This window comes from Austrofundulus limnaeus, unplaced genomic scaffold, assembly GCF_001266775.1.
Source record: "Austrofundulus limnaeus strain Quisiro unplaced genomic scaffold, Austrofundulus_limnaeus-1.0 Scaffold1365, whole genome shotgun sequence".
Taxonomy (NCBI): domain Eukaryota; kingdom Metazoa; phylum Chordata; class Actinopteri; order Cyprinodontiformes; family Rivulidae; genus Austrofundulus; species Austrofundulus limnaeus.
The window spans coordinates 24,445-41,263 of NW_013953767.1; the positions used below are offsets into that span (position 1 = coordinate 24,445).

Here is a 16,819-nt window from a genome sequence, read left to right on the forward strand (position 1 = left end):
AAAACGTTTAGCATTTACAAAATGTTTCATTTTTAAAGCTAACTACCATTAACAGTGCAAGCCGATACGGTTCATGTGCATTTAAGAATGTGAAACTACAGCAAGATAAATGGGAACTATAAAAACCGACTGCGCAAAATGAACTAGAACGCACCATCATTAAGCGTTCTGTGCGCATGCGTCAGAGAAAGAACGGAAACGGAGAAGTTATTCTGCAGAGTACTGTTGTTAAATTACTCTAATAATTAACTAGAGGGCAACAATTGTGCTCTACAACTTAATAATCATTAAGGACTTAAAATGTYTTCATAGATGCTCAGAAAACAATAATTATTTGTCTTTTGATAAACAAGTTGAGACATTAAAAACAACCGAACAAGATCAGTTTGTGATGTTTCATTAAGATTCTGCTTAAAATGCAAATATGCATTTTGTTTGATTCATTATTTTTCAGAGGTCTATAAAGCAATTGAGAAAAATAAGTAAAAGTAAAATTACATGAACAGAAAATGACTTTGGTAAAAATAAATTTCAATGATGAGAAAACTGCTTAAGTAAAAGTCATAAAACTGTTCACAAAAACAGGGAAAGTAAAAGTAAAAGTAGTTTTACACACTCTCTAGTAAATAAATTGTTGAATTCACTAAGCCAGGTTGAGTAAATTGATCAAAATACCACCTTCCCACAACACACACCTGACTCATGGCTCCACATCGAAACCATCACTAACCAGTCTAAATCTTTGCACTTGATCAAAAAGTCCCAGTTAAGTCATAAATCTTCTAATATATTCTTTTCTCAGTTTACTCGACTTAGTGAAGCCAGTTGACTTTGTTGAGTAAATTCAACACTTCATTTTTAGAGCTAAACATCTTCTTTCATGATGAGTTTAAACATATTTAATTTTGTGACAGTAACTAGGCGTTATATTTTAAAGTAAAGGAATAAAAGTGTATTTTTTAAGCTTTAAAATGTATTGAAGTTATAGGAGCTATTTAAAAAATAGTTGGTACAATTACAAATCCTCAAAAAACTACTTAAGTACTGTAATGAAATAAATGTACTTATAGATACTATAAACCTCTGTTATTTTTTTTCTATTTGATAAAATCAGTCTCGCTTTCATAAGAAAACCTACAAACCAGGTGTATTTTATTCATATAGCTGTTTTTGTGATAGGACATGAAGTTGTAAAAATGTTCAGTTATAATGTGAAAACAGGTTAAAACATATATTATGTCTGTATTATATCAAAAAACGTGTTTTAAACACATGAATGAAAAGTTTGATGTTCATCCTGATCGCTGGGCGGCAGTGCTGAGACCCGAACGGCCTGCAGAATTTCAACAGATCTACAAATCATGTGTCCCGCTGCTTCACATCGCGGCCGCCGCGCGAGGCGCTTTACAGATCTTCAGACTCCGCCTCTCGGACGCACTGACCCGCGCACCTCCTCTCTCCAGTCGTGGTTACGTGTAATTCTGGAGGAAAATGGCAGATAGAAGAAACAACAATGCTCCAAACACCAACGCGAATTTACTGTTCAGCGCAGCGCCGGAGTTTAATTTCAARTTGCCTTTTATGCCGATGAGCCAAGCTTCCGGTTCGACGGTGCTGTCAGGAGGTGAGACGAAGGGAAATGCCTAAAAACAGGAGTCGGTTCGTTAGCATGCTAGGCTAACTGAGCTAGCTGCAAGCCTGTTTTTTAGCTGTCAGCTGTTCTGACGTGGAATAAACAGGATGTCATTGATAGAAAAACTGAAAATCATTTCATTTAAATCCTCCTGGTGTTAATTGCACTTAATTTAAAACATTTTTGTAAATCTTTTGTATTTTCACATCTTTTTGAGACTAATATGAAGCATTTTTAGACATTAATAAATTCTATCTTCTTCCTGTCAATAATTTATTGTGCATTTTTGCACTATTTTTTATCAGAATGTATAAATTCTTTCTCTGTCTTCTTGTTTACAGTTTTAATCACAGTTAAACTTTTAAAATTGCTTAAAATAATAAGTTTTCATTCATTTCCACATCCCTCAGATGACTCCACAGATGTTGGAGAAGAAGACAGTTTCCTGGGTCAGACGTCTGGGAACGGACCAGCAGCCTCCTCCACGTTCGCCTACTTCTCCAGCCACGCCAGCACCTCTGACCCGTTRGCGTCCATCGGCCAGTCGCCGTGCCCGCCGCCATCTTTACCCGCAGCCCAAACAGCAACAACAGCCGGACCCGTTTCTGTTCCCAACAGCGTCGCCATGGCCCCGCCTCCTCCGTCTGCAGCCTCACGGATGACCCCGCCCCCTCAGGGTTTCGGCAGCGCTGTTTACCAGTCGACACCGGCGGGGTGTCGCACCCCTCCCCCCGCCACCATGACCCCCCCGCCGCCCCAGATGCCGCCGCAGAGCCACAACCCGTACCGGCACACCCCCACCAGCAGCAGAGCCAGCCCCTACATCCCCGCTCCGGAGATGCTGCCGCCGACGCACACGCCCCCGCAGGTCCCCTYCTCCTTCAGCTCCCCGCCGCAGGCGTTCCCGCCGTCAGGACCTGCGTTCACAAAGGTAGACACYCCTCCATGTTTGTCACACCTGGAAGTGTCGACAATGTAAAAACACATCATTGTGTTATTTTTTATCTTCAGCCGCCCTTCACTCATCTTCAAGCCTCTCCAGCGCCGACAGCCAACACCGGAGCCGTGGTTCCCGCGGGTCCCGCCATGCCCTACGGGTTTAACGTCTACGAACCGGTGCAGCATCACTGGTTCTACTGCAAACAGGTGGAGTCCAAGAGCGTCTGGCTTCCCTTCAGCTTCATCGACTCGCTGAAGCTCGAGGAGACGTACAACTCAGGTGAGTTCCCACAGCGGTTTCCACCTGTTGTGTTTGGCCTCGTTTTCCCGGGAGACCCTACGGATGTTCCTCCTCTGGTTCCAGTTCAGCCGGATCCAGAGAGCGTGATGGTCCGGACGGACGGGGGGCGCTACGACGTGCAGCTCTACGACCGCACGCGCAGCGCCGTGTTCTGGGAGGAGGAGCCGACGGAGGTGCGGCGCTGCTCCTGGTTCTACAAAGGAGACGCAGACAGCCGCTTCGTGCCGTACTCCGAGGAGTTCAGCGACAAGCTGGAGGTTCGGCCTGAGCTTTTTACATTTACAACGTAGCTTTTACCCGTTTCCTGCTTTTAGCTACTGTTGTGATAGCTTTAGCTTTCAGCTAGTGTTGTATTATGTTTAGCTTCCAGCTTATGGCTTGCTATTTTTAGCTTTTAGCTACTATTTTGTTGTATTAAGTTTCTAGCTGCTGTTTTCCTGGCTTTATTTCAACTACTTGTTTTAGCTACTATTTTAACGATTATAGCAACTGTTTTTCTATTTCTAGATTTCAGTTAATTGTATTAATTTTAGCTTGCAGCCATTTTGCTTGTTTTAGTTTTTAGCTACTGTTGTACTAACTTTAGCTTTCTGCTGTTGTACTAATTGTAGCTTACAGCAATTTTTAGCTTTGTTGGTTTTACGCTTTAGCACTGGTTTTAGCATTTAGCTAATATGAGTTTAGTTTTTAGGCATAATTCGTCTGACTTTAGCTTTTTTTCCCCACTGTTTAGCTTATTTTAGCTTCTAGTTACTGTTTTTCTGGTTTTAGCTTTTAGCTACTGTTGTGATGTTTTAGCTTTCAGCCAGTGTTGTATTAAATTTAGCTTTCAGCTTATGGCTTGCTATTTTTAGCTTTTAGCTACTATTTTCACGATTCTAGCTTTCAGCCACTGTTGTTGTAATTAAAGCTTATAGCAACTGTTTTGCTATTTCTAGCTTTCAGTTAATTGCATTAATTTTAGCTTGCAGCCATTTTGCTAGGTTAGTTTTTAGCTACTGTTGTACTAATTTTAACTTTCTGCTGTTGTACTAATTATATGTTTTTCTTTCAGGTAGTGTTTTGCTGGTTTTACCTTTTAGCTCTGGTTTTAGCATTTAGCTAATATGAGTTTAGTTTTTAGGCATTATTCGTCTGACTTTAGCTCTTTTCCACTGTTTAACTTATTTTAGCTTCAAGTTACTATTTTTCTGGTTTTATATCTTATGTTTATTTTAGCTTGCAGATGTATTTGTTGCTATCTTTAGTTTTTAGCTGTTGTTTAGCTGGTTTAAAATTTTAGCTCCTGTGACTATAATTTTCATTTTCAGGTACTGTTTATCTGATTTTAGCACTTTTCTACCTTTTGGCAAAATTTAGCTTCTAGCCACTCTTTTTCTGCTTTTAGCTTTTAGCATATGTTCTAAACGTTTTAGCTTTTAGCTACTGCATTGCTAGTTTTAGTTTTTACCTGTTGCTCCTCTGGATGTAACATGTAGCTCCTGTTCTTCAGCCTGTTATCGGCACGCAGCTTTAAATCCAGCCTCTCTGATGGTATAGGGGTGCATTAGTGACTCCATCAGCTCAGAAAACCAACGCTTTAAAATCAGTTCTGCTTTGTGTTTCAGCTTTTTCAGGCCTGGTGTTGTATTTATTTACTTGTTTATTGGTTGTTGACTTAACAACATCCCAGAAAAAAACAAACAAATAATATTTTGTGTTTCTGCCAAACTTCAGGCAGAATATAAGAAAGCCGTGTCGACCAATCAGTGGCATCGGAGGCTGGAGTTTCCGTCAGGAGAAACGATCGTCATGCACAATCCCAAGGTCCGTCCCATCGTTTATTTATCTTTGTTTATTTGTTTGTTTGTTTAATAATAAAGATAAATGTTCCTGCAGGTCATAGTCCAGTTTCATCCCTCCTCGGTTCCAGACGAGTGGGGTACGACCCAGGATGGGCAGACCCGGCCCCGGGTGGTGAAGAGAGGGATCGATGACGACCARGACGAAGTGCCTGATGGTAATCTGCTTCCTGTGTGCTCATTAATCTGTAATCTGATCTAATGATTGAAAGAAAACAGGAAGTGAGATGATGTTACAGGAAGTTACACACCACTCCTCTCTGTTAGCAAAATATCATGAAACACTGGATGAGTTTTAATGAAACTATAACCTGATTCAAGATGGCCGTCTCTGTTAACTTACCTTAAAAAACAGAAAACTGTCAATAACTCGAGGGATTCTCTGATATGTAGCTGAAGTTTGATGAGGCAGTAGCTGAAGTTTGATGAGGCAGTAGCTGAAGTTTGATGAGGCAGTAGCTGAAGTTTGATGAGGCAGTAGCTGAAGTTTGATGAGGCAGTAGCTGAAGTTTGATGAGGCAGTAGCTGAAGTTTGATGAGGCAGTAGCTGAAAGTCGTCCTGAACATGAACTCTGAGCACTTCCTGTTTGAACGTGTTTCCTCTCACAGGTGAGCTCGCCACCGTGGATCACCTGGTCTTCATGGTTCACGGGATCGGTCCGGTGTGCGACCTGAGGTTCAGGAGCGTGATCGAGTGCGGTGAGTTTCACACGCGTGTAGTCTGCTGGGGTCGATGATGATGATGATGATGATGATGAAGGTAAACGCGGTATGCTCTGCTCTTAGTGGACGACTTTCGGAGCGTGTCCCTGAAGCTGCTGAGGAGTCACTTTAAGAAAGCTCTGGATGACCACGCCATCAGCCGTGTGGAGTTCCTTCCTGTCCAGTGGCACACGGCGCTACACGGAGATGCCACGGGCGTGGACAGGTGAGCAGATGTGGGCGGAGTCAGGATTCACACMGAACGTTTCCTGTTTATAATTTCTTCTGTTTTTAGCTGTTTCAGCAAACTTTCAATTATTTAAGCTTTTCAAGCAGCAAAACCTTCAGCTTGTTCAGGACCTTACAGCTGCGACTTTTCATATTTTTAGCTTTTATAATTTAATTAATAATGTTCCTCATGAAAACTAATCAAGAACTCGTCAGAACCTGATAAACCTTTGTTTTTTAAAATCTATTTCAACAGACCTGCATTGTTTTTAGCTTTTACCATTTTTCTGCTTTTAGCTACTGTTTTCAATAATTTTATCTTTTAGCTATTATTTTGCTAATTTTAGCTTTTTGCTACTGCTTTCAATAATTTTAGCTTTTAGCTACTGTTTTCAATAATTTTAGCTTTTAGCTATTGTTCCGCTAATTTTAGCTTTTATCTATTGTTTTTATAATTTTAGCTTTTAGCTACTGTTGTAGTAATTTAAGGTAATAACAAATGTTTGCTAATTCTAGCTTTCAATTGTACTAATTTTAGCTTTCTGCTACTGTTTTGATACTTTCCACTTTCAGCTACTGTCTTGCTAATTTTAGCTTCTAACTACTGTTTTAAATAATTTTAAACTTTCAGGCCCTGGTGTAGTAATTTAAGCTTAGCAACTGTTTTGCTAATTTAATCTTTCAGCTACTGCTGTTCTTATTTCGGCTCATTGTTAACTAGTTTTAGTTTGTAGCTGGTTTTATTTTTAGCTCTGGTTTTAGCTTTTAGCTTCAGTTACTTTAATGTTATTTTTGAAGGTAACTTTTGTCTGATTCTGGACTTTTTCTAGAAACTTTTTTTTCCTAGCAACTGTTATGATAGCATTAGCCTTCAGCTACTGTTCAGCTGGACTCATCAGCTCACAGACTTTAGTTTCACAGGTTTTGAATGAAATAATTTTTAATCCAATCAGAAATGAAAGTGAGACTCAGATGTTTCAGGAGCTCCGCCCCTTTCGTCTGACCCAGAAGTCTTCCTGGTTTTTGTATTTTCAGGAGGATAAAGAAGATCACGCTGCCCAGCACCGGACGTTTGCGTCACTTTACGAACGAGACGCTGCTGGACGTCCTCTTCTACAACAGTCCCACCTACTGTCAGACCATCGTGGACACGGTGGCTCAGGAGATGAACCGACTCCACGCCCTCTTCATGAAGAGGAACCCGGACTTCAGAGGAGGGATCTCTGTGGCCGGGCACAGCCTGGGTACCATAAAATAAGTTAAAGACAGCTTTTATTTCTGTTTAGACTTTATTGTTTATTTTTAACTTTTCTCGTCTCCTGACAGGATCGCTGATTCTCTTTGATCTGCTGTCCAATCAGAAGACGGCTTCTGCTGCGCCCATCGTACCGACCACGCCGTTCGCTAACGGAGAGGTTAAACAGGTCCGGTCCGCTGCGTCCACGCAGCTGCATCTTCTGTGATAATTCAGGCAAATAAGAAGCTAAAACTGAGATGTCAAAACAAGCAGAACAGAAGCTAAAATTAGCAAAACACTAGTTAATCATCAGCTTTCTATTTTTTTAACCAYTCTGTCATCGAGAGCTGCTATTAAATAAAAGTAGCTAAACACAAATATAAAGGCTAAAAGTAGCAAAAATATAAGCACAAATTTTAAAAGAAAAAATCTAGTTTAAAGTTTTAAANTAAAAGTAGCTAAACACAAATATAAAGGCTAAAAGTAGCAAAAATATAAGCACAAATTTTAAAAGAAAAAATCTAGTTTAAAGTTTTAAAATGTTAACTAAAAGTTAAAAATAAATGATTTGCTACCAGTTAAAGTGGCAAAAAAATAGTTTAAAGCTAAAACTAGCTAATGGTAAGCTAAAGTTTATCAGTCAAACTTTATTGGCAGAATTAATGTCCATATATACATAAAAAAAACACAATAAAGAGGATATGAAAGTACATTAAAAATCTATGTGGTACCAAGTAAATAAAAAGCTAAAATTTGCTAAATGCTAGCTACAATAAGCAACGAGCTTAAGTTTAAATAAAAAAAAAGCTAATTAAAAGTATTAAAATGTTAGCTAAAAGCTAAAAGTAGCAAATGAATAGCTATCAGTTAAAGCAGAAAAAAATTATTTAAAGCTAAAAGTAGCTAATGGTAAGCTAAATTTTATGTAGTAACAAGTTATTTTAAAGCTAATTGCTAGCTACAATAAGCAAAAAGCTCAAGTTAAAAGTAAAAAATGCTAATTACAAGCATTCAAATGTTAGCTAAAAGTAGCAGATGAATAGCTACCAGTTATAATAAAAGATTAGTTTAAGCTCAAAGCTGCTAAGAGTTAGCTACAATTAGCAAAAAGCTTACGTTTAAAGAAAAAGTCTAATTAAAAGGATTAAAATGTTAGCCATAAGCCAAAAGTAGCAAATGGGAAGCTTAAAGTTGTAGTAAAAGATTAGCCTAAAGCTAAAACTTGCTAAATGTTGTAGTTGCAGAATGATGGCTACAAGCTAAAATTAYCAAATGGCTGTCCAAGTTTTGATACATGAACAGCTAAAACAGCTGCAGAAGTTTTTGCGTAAATGCTGACTCAGCGTACAGAATCACCTTAAAGTTTGAACAATATGAAAAAACAAAACTGATGTTTCAGTATTTTATACAAAACTTTAAATAAAGGAGATAAGTAGCTGAGAATAATAGATTATTATAGTTTGTTTTAGCTTTTAGCCACCTTTCTGTTTCTGTGTTGAAGCTGAAAATTGTTGCAGTTTGACAGAACTTCTTGCTTCAGGTGGCGGCGGCCTCTGTGTCGGAGGCTCCTCCAGCTGTGGACGAAGCCCTCAGAGAAGACCAGGAGGACTTTGAGGACCTTGCTGCTGTGCTGCAGCACCTGGGCCTCTCTGAGTACAGAAGCACTTTCGACCAGGAGAAGATCGACCTGGAATCCTTTGTAAGCCGATCCTCGCTGAGCGCTCGCTCACCTTCGAAGCTACGATTCACTCAAACGTTTTGTCCTTCCAGCTCATGTGCACCGTGGACGACCTGAAGGAGATGGGCGTCCCGCTGGGCCCCAGGAAGAAAATCTCCAAGTTCGTTAAAGAACGACTGAACAGACAGGTGAGCTCGTTAACGAACTGAAAATCAGCTGAAGAAACTTTAATGTGGCTTTATTTAATAAAAAATATTCAGRCCTGAAACACATCGAGAGCTGTCAAAAACATTGTTAGCTTCGCTAGCTGCGCTAATTCTGTCTTCTGCTACTTTTAGGTTTTAGCTCTGTTTGCTACGCCTAGCCAGCCTTTAGCTAATTTTAGCTACTCGTTTGTTACTTCAGGCTTTAAGGTGATGTTTTCTTAGCAATTTTTGGCTTTTAGGTCATATTTTACTCTGTTTAGCTTTTAGCCTTTTTCTTCATTTTGCTTTTTGTTAGCATATTGATACATTTAAGAAGTCTTTCCTGCTTTCAGRTCTCAGCTAGCCTTTTGCTACTTTCAYCTACACCGTCTCTTAGCTGGACTTCTGCTAAGTGAAGCCAGTATTTTGTTACATTATGCTTTTAGCTAGCGTTGTGCTAGTTTAAGCTTTCGGTTTGRTACTTTCAGCATTTTGATACATTTTACTTTTAATTAGCATCTTGAAATTTAAAGTAGCCCTTTTCTACTTGTACCTTTTAGCTAATTTAGCTTCCCTTTTGTTACTCTCATACTTTAGCTAGTGTTTTGCTAGTTTTAACAATAAGCTTTACGCTAAGTCATGTGTTACTTCTTTTAGCTAGTGTTCTATTGCTTTTAGCTCTAAAAAAACTGTTTTAGCCTTTTCTGTTTTGTCCTATGCTGCTTTTAGCTACTGTTCTGCTTCTTTTATGTAGCTTTTTCTACTTTTTGCTTTCAGCTACCGGCTCTTTTTTCATATGCAGCTCATAAACACTAGTTTGTTAATTTGTAGCTTCTGTTTTGATTTGYACCTTTTAGCTTCTGTAATGCTAATTTTACTTAGATGAACTTTTTTGCTAATTTTAGCTTCTTTTCTGCTTGTCTAAAGCATTTCAGTGAAGTCATTTAGCGCTCAGTGATAATTTAAGTGTGAGGCGTTAATATGAGCTCAACTCTTTATTTTCTGGTCTTTTATTTTTGTTTACAGGCAGCTCAGCAGAAGCAATTAGAGGCTAAAAGAGACCTCCAGGTGGGGCCGCCTCCTGCAGCTGAAGTTCATGCTGATCCGACCATGAAGAAGCTCCCGGTGGGCAGCACCGTCTCCTCCGTCCACGTCGACTACAATTACTTTGAAGTTGGTACCGGACAGGTAAATATATCTGCAGCTGAAACCATTCTTGGCGCTAAAAGAAGCCGAACACCAGCTAAAAACTAAGAGAGGCTAGCTAAGTGCTAAAAGTGGGAAAAGTAAAGTATCAAGATGCTAAATAAAAGAGAAAAGCCTAAAAGTATCAAACACTTATAAAAAAAGGGCGAACACCAGCTGAAAGGCTAATGTAACAACAGTGTAGCTAAACCATCACAAAGCTAGCTAACAGATAGGGTAGCTAAAGATCAGAACACTAGCCAAAAACCAGCAAAAGGCTAGCTCAGTGGCTAATGTCACCTGATGCTATGGCTTCTTTAACAGCTATACTAAACTAGCGGAATAATAGCTAAAAGCTTAATGTAACAAATGGGAAGCTAAAATAGGGACAAGGCTAGCTACAAGATAGTGTAGCTTAAACTAGTAAAAAGATTACTAGGAGCTAAAAGTGGGAAAAGGCTACCTTAAAGTATCTGTGACATGTCTATCCTTCAAATACAAAAAGTCAAAGAAAGTATCTTTATACTTAAGAAAACTGGCAAAGAACACATGATTTTATACATTTTGTCACATAACTGGCCTATTTTCTTTTAAATTTTGCTCAGCCGAAGTGAAACAGGAAGTGACATCAAAGGAGAATTCATTAATAAAATAAACTCTGTTTTTTGTTTATTAAAACAAAATTAAAACTTTAACTCTTACATCTAATGAATCATCAGATTCTTCTCTACAGTCTGTGTTGTTAGCTTTTGTAACAACGCTCTGTTTACATGCTGACATTCCCCTTTGACATCACTTCCTGTTTCTTCACATGCAAATATCTCAAKAAACGTTCATCTCAGCAACCTGAAATTTGTTCTGCAGTATGTTATCAATGTTATCTTTCCAAAAATGCATTCATGTTTACTACAAACATTTGATGTCACAGGTACTTTAAAGTACCAATTCACAGGAGAAATATATCAAAAGCTAAAACTAGCGAAACAACAGCTAAAAGCCTTAAGTAACAAACCTGTAGCTAAACTAGCAGAAAGCTAACTAAAAAAATAGGGCATCTAAAACTAGCAGAACACTAGCTAAAAGCTTAATGTAACAAATGCGTAGCTAAATCAGGGACAAAAGGCTAAAAGATATGGGCAAAAAGCTAGCAAAATGAAATGCTAACTTAAAGCTAGAAGTAGTAAACTGGTAGCTAAAACTTTAGAGAAATCTCCAACTATGAGGGGGAAGTGAAATATTTAGCAAAGCATAAAAAGCAGCTATCTCCCAAATGAGCCGAACATTTTGAGAAACAAATGGCTAAAATAGTCTGCAATAAAAAAAGAAACATTAGCGCTGACTCAGCGTTCAGATTATTACAGCAGGATTTATTTATAAAGCAGGTCTGGTTCTACAGGTCTCGGTGGTGTACCACACTATGGACTTTGAACAAGTGAACTTCTTCGCCCTGGGGTCTCCGATCGGGATGTTCCTGACGGTCCGAGGTCTGGAGAAGATCGAGGAGTCGTACCAGCTGCCCACATGCCAAGGCTTCTTCAACATCTATCATCCCGTACGCAGATCAAACCCATCGTTAAGGTCAGGTTTCAGGGACCAGGACTAACTACGAGCTTCGTTTCAGCTGGACCCGGTGGCGTACAGGATCGAGCCCCTGATCGTCCCAGACCTGGACCTGAAGCCCGTCTTGATCCCACATTACAAAGGCAGGAAGAGGCTCCACCTCGGTACGAACCCTGCAGCTCCAACAGGTTTTGTTTTCTTAACGGGTGGTTCTGGCAGACGGATTCACCGGATCTGAATTCTATTTCAGAGCTGAAGGAGAGTCTGTCCAGGATGGGCTCGGACCTGAAGCAGGGCTTCATCAGCTCCCTGAGGACCGCCTGGCAGACGCTCAACGAGTTCGCTCGCGCCCACACCTCATCGGCGCTGCAGGCCCAGCTGGCCATGGTGGCCGATCAGATCGAGGAGGAGGAGAAGCAGGCGCAGGAAGGTGGGCGTGGCGTAGCGTCGCAGTGCTCGAACCGCTCGTTCAAATCCTCAGTGTCTCTTCCTGTTTGTTTTCAGGGCATAAAATCCCTGAGAGCCCCGAGCCGCACAGGGAGGAGGAGCCTCAGGTCAAGATCGGGATGTTAAACGGAGGGAATCGCATCGACTACGTCCTGCAGGAGAAACCCATCGAGAGTTTCAACGAGTACCTATTCGCCCTCCAGAGTCACCTCTGCTACTGGTACGTCCTGCTAACACTACCGAAAACCAGCTTCATTTTAGTTTTAGGTTGGTGTCGGSTCATTTTATCGTCGGTCCGGCATCGGGTCGTTTTATGGTTGGTCTGGTGTTGGGTGGATTTTTGATTGGTCCTGTGTTGGGTTATTTTATTGTTGGTCTGGTGTCAAGTCGATTTTTGGTTGGTCTGGTGTCGGGTCATTTTATCGTCGGTCCGGCATCGGGTCGTTTTATGGTTGGTCCGGTGTTAGGTCGTTTTATGGTTGGTCCTGTGTTGGGTTATTTTATTGTTGGTCTGGTGTCGGGTCGATTTTTGGTTGGTCCGGTGTCAGGTCGATTTATGGTTGGTCTGGTGTTGGGTKYTTTTATGGTTGGTCTGGTGTCGGGTCGTTCGGGTCGTTTTATCGTTGGTCCGTTGTTGGGTAATTTTATGGTTGGTCCGGTGTCGGGTCGTTTTATGGTTGGTCCGGTGTCGGGTCGTTCTATGGTTGGTCCGGTGTCGGGTCGTTTTATCGTTGGTCCGGTGTCGGGTCGTTTTATGGTTGGTCCGTTGTCGGGTCGATTTAAGGTTGGTCCGGTGTCGGGTCGATTTATGGTTGGTCCGGTGTCGGGTCGATTTAAGGTTGGTCCGGTGTCGGGTCGATTTATGGTTGGTCCGGTGTCGGGTCGTTTTATCGTTGGTCCGGTGTCGGGTCGATTTATGGTTGGTCCGGTGTCAGGTCGTTTTATGGTCGGTCCGGTGTCGGGTCGTTTTTGTTCGTCACCACTTGTATTTTTTAAAGAGAGAAATCATAAAAACTTCATCTTCCTGTCGTGATAATCTGAGTGAACGAAATGATGTATGAACCTTGGAAGACCTGCAGGAAGAAATGATCAGAAGAAAAGGTTATTGTTGCCGTGGTAACCGCACACCTGCATCTGTCAGTCCCTCAAACAAGCTAACAGCTAAATAAGCTGACTAGAAGCTTGAATTAACCAAATAGTAGAAAAGAGCTAAAATGAAACAAATAAATGGTCACTGAGAAAACAGCAAGTTGGACTCAAGAGAGTTGTGAACTGAAAGCATCTGATACTCATTAACCCAACGAGCAGGGAGTGACAGATGCAGGTGTGTGGTTACCATGACAACCACGATCAGCCCCTGGCAGCACCTTTAACTTTTCTTTTTCCTCCCTGTTCTCATGAGCTTAAAAATTTTGGGATTTTTAGGCAACAGCTGATTGAAAATAAATAAATAAAAAAATCTAAATTTGTGAATTTTCTGTCCAAGTTAAATTTTTTATTAGCCTTTTTGTCTCGTACGTCACTTCCTGCCACTAAATCTCGTTTGTTTTTGTGTTTTTAGGCAGTCTGAAGACACGGCCCTCCTCATCCTCAAAGAGATCTACAGAACTGTGGGGGTCCACCCGGAACAGACGCCTCATTAATGCAGTAAAATTATCAGCTTTAGTTTTCCTCACTTCACTCAGATCATTTTATTCTTTGTATTTTTTATTTCATTAGTTTATTTTACAGACAGATAATACAGTTGTATTATACTTTTTGTCTTAAATTAAGAAACATGAATGAGCTGTTAGAATAAAAAGAAAAACAAACTGGACACGTTTGATTACATTTTTTCTAGTTAAATTATAGAACTGAAGTTTACAGGAAGCGTCTCTAACCGGAGTCAACGGTTAAAAAAAAGTCACAGGAAGAAGAATCGCAGGCTGCTTTTTCTTTTCTAGACAACCTTTCACAATAAAAGTKATGACTTTGCTCAAGTTCTGAAGCTTTAGTTTTTGTTCTGCTGAGAGGAAGACACAGTTTGTAAAGAATTACAGTAACAGGATGTGAGAACTACCTGCTGGAAAGGTCAAAGAAAGCACCTGTATACCTCCAACACCTGAACTGTCCTCTCGTTACGAGATAAACCAACAGCTACGAAACAATTCTGTTAACGTCGTTTTAGAGGCTAATGTACAAAACAAATYTTTTTATTTACAGACGTGATTTTATCTGAGGCCCGTGAACGACATGGACGGCATTTTAAAAACCTAAATTGATGCCAAACTTCAAATTAAGATTTGTCGTCTTTTTTGAAGAGGTAGTTCTGATATTTTGAAGCAAGAGAGACGAGCTAACGGCCGAGKTGTAGCACTTCCTGTTCCCTTTCAGCAGGAATGTAAGAATAAATAGGTAAAAAAAAAAACGGTTATTGTAAATTTTAGAATCAAGTTCTTTAAAAGGTGGAAGCGCCTCAGAATTGTCTGCATTCGAAGTGGTCTTGCAAAAAAAGTGGGCGGGACTTGAATGTCATAACCACACCCCCATCCTTCCTATCCATGGATCGTTATTCGTCTAGGCTCAGACTAGCGATTAGCTCGTCAATCCTGCCATACTTTAACTATTTCTACAAATCCAGGTTGTTTAGATTATTATCTACAACAGGTAAGATGTTTATGATTCAATAACCTGATCTCCATATAAAAAAAGGCAGGTCCGTGTACCATTTAAAGCGGATCAAATGTAGGTAAAATCTGATTTGCTTTCAGTTGTTTTACTGAATAAATTAACAGTTGATAGATTTTAATCGAAATGCTGAATCACCGGATTTATTTTTAACACCTTTTGAAATTTTCCCAGATTAAAAATGGCCGCCACAGGCAACTGATCTTTAAAAACTGGTTATAATTCAGTCAATTTTACAAGTTTTGAGCTCAAACTCATCCCTAACACATACTAACTTGTTAGCGAAATATCTCCTGAACCACCGGACGGATTTAAATTAACTTTTCAGAAAAACGAACAGATTTACAACTTTTGAATAAATTCAACTGAAAATGTTCGCCACAGCTAACGGACATTAGCCTCGCACAAAAACAGCTGCAACCGTCAGTTTGACTAAACTTACAATCATTTAAAAAACAAAATGTTCCCTTTTGTAGCCGTTGAGAACGATGTGACCAAGTTAAAGATAGTTTGGATCTAAAAGCTGTTTTTTTTTTTTTGTGGTTAAAATAATTTAACCTTGTTAGAAAAAGTGCAGCTTTTGTTTCTAAACTCAATAAATAAACGTGTTGTACTTTTCTAATGTGGTTCCATGTTTGTAAAGTTAAGAACTTCATGCTTATTGATTAAAAWTTGAAAAAACTGCTTTTGAGTTTTAGTTTGAACTGAAATCCTGCTGATCGGACGTTTTTCAGCTCTTTTTTTTCACATTGATCCATGTTTGATACATTCACTCGTCTGCAGCTGAGCAGTGAAGTCCAGGTGTGTGAACACGTCTCTGCRGGCGACTCACGCTCTTTGACGGCGCCGAGTCTTCCTCAGTCCTCCGGTTTGCCGGGGGTCTTGAAGGCCTGCTTGTGAAGGTGGGCTTCGATCTCCTGGCGGAACACCAGCATGCCCAGGTGGGAGTGGGACGCCTCGTTCATGGCTTTGGACTGGATGCACATGCGGTACTGCTCCGGCGTTAGCTCGTCCGCGCAACGCTTCTCGTGCCACAGGTGGAAGAGGCTCGACACGGGGGTCCGGACCACTATCAGGTCGCTGCGCAGGTACTTCCTGTACAGGTGGACGTCCTCCACCCCCCAGCCCTTCACCTCCAGGTCGAAACCACCTGAAGGAAGAACAAAAACATGTTATTACAACCAAAGAAGCTAGCTTTTTCTGCTAAAATACAGAAAAAAGCTAAAAAGTAGCAAACCAGCTAAAAGTCTAAAATGGCAAAACTATATAGTACAAGTTAAAAGTAMCTAAATTAAAGCTAAATGTAGCAAAATGATACCCAAAACCAGTAGAATGTTATATCAAGGCTAAAATAGCAGCTTGTTAGCCAAACACAACAAGTAGCAGAACATTAGCCAAAAGAAAAAAATATTTAAAATAGCTAACAAGTCTGTTAAACTACAAACAACAGCTAAAATTATACAACAAAAATGAAGTTAAAGTTAGCAAATTGGTAGCTAAAAAGTTAGCTAAAAGCTACAATAGCAGAAAAACTGCAGCTAAAATCTTAAAGCAGCCGAACAAAACTAAAACTAGCAAAACAGTAAAGAAAACTGTATATTAAGCAAAACTACCGTGAACAGCTAAAATTGTAAAAGAAATGCTAAAAAGGTAAAATTCCCAAATAGGTATCTAAAAGCTGGTAGCAGCAAAACAGCTAAATATAGAACAGTGGCCAAATGCTAATAGCACAACAGTATATCAAAACTAAAAGTAGCAAGATAATTGATAAAAGTAGCAAAAAGCTAATTGAAGCAGAACAATGGCTTAAAAAGTAACATTAGAACAGTATTTCTATGAGGAAAATATTTGTAAATAAAGTTAAARATTCTGTAAAGTGTAAAAATAAAAAATAAAAGTCACAGCACCCATGTCCCAAATGYGCCGAAGCTTTTAGTATATGAACAGCTAAAATAGCAACAAGTATTTTTTGTGGAAGCAGCACATAAAAACACGTGTGAATGCTGACTCAGCGTTCTGTAAACCTTGTTGTAAAATGTTGGGTCCATACCGATGTGGAGGAAATCGGAGCGGTACTGACARGTCATTCCAAACCCAAAATCTCTCCAGAATCCAGCGTCTTTTTTGTGAATCTTTGTCAAAAACAAAACAAAAAAAAAACATTGAAATAATTTCCAAGTATTTAATAAACATCACAGAATAAAAAAGGTTAATCC

General features: G+C 39.8%; 2 protein-coding genes across 2 annotated transcripts; one reads left to right on the plus strand and one right to left on the minus strand.

Moving 5' to 3' along the window:
- The first annotated feature begins 1,242 nt into the window (after positions 1-1,242).
- Positions 1,243-13,752, plus strand: sec23ip (SEC23 interacting protein). Its single transcript, XM_014032023.1, has 18 exons — positions 1,243-1,624; positions 2,044-2,564; positions 2,645-2,852; positions 2,937-3,130; positions 4,590-4,679; positions 4,752-4,872; positions 5,324-5,413; positions 5,501-5,642; positions 6,680-6,888; positions 6,971-7,068; positions 8,422-8,580; positions 8,652-8,747; positions 9,771-9,932; positions 11,326-11,481; positions 11,551-11,653; positions 11,740-11,919; positions 11,994-12,156; positions 13,498-13,752. Exons 1-18 carry the CDS (start codon positions 1,492-1,494, stop codon positions 13,577-13,579), a joined length of 2,907 nt encoding a protein of 968 aa, XP_013887477.1. The 5' UTR covers positions 1,243-1,491; the 3' UTR covers positions 13,580-13,752.
- Positions 13,634-16,735, minus strand: LOC106535117 (chondroitin sulfate N-acetylgalactosaminyltransferase 2; the record flags this gene model as incomplete). Its single annotated transcript, XM_014032024.1, is given in 2 exon segments — positions 13,634-15,753; positions 16,654-16,735. Coding segments are annotated over 2 exon segments (375 nt in total), but the record flags the coding sequence as incomplete, so codon positions are not given.
- Between the last annotated feature and the right edge of the window lie 84 nt (positions 16,736-16,819).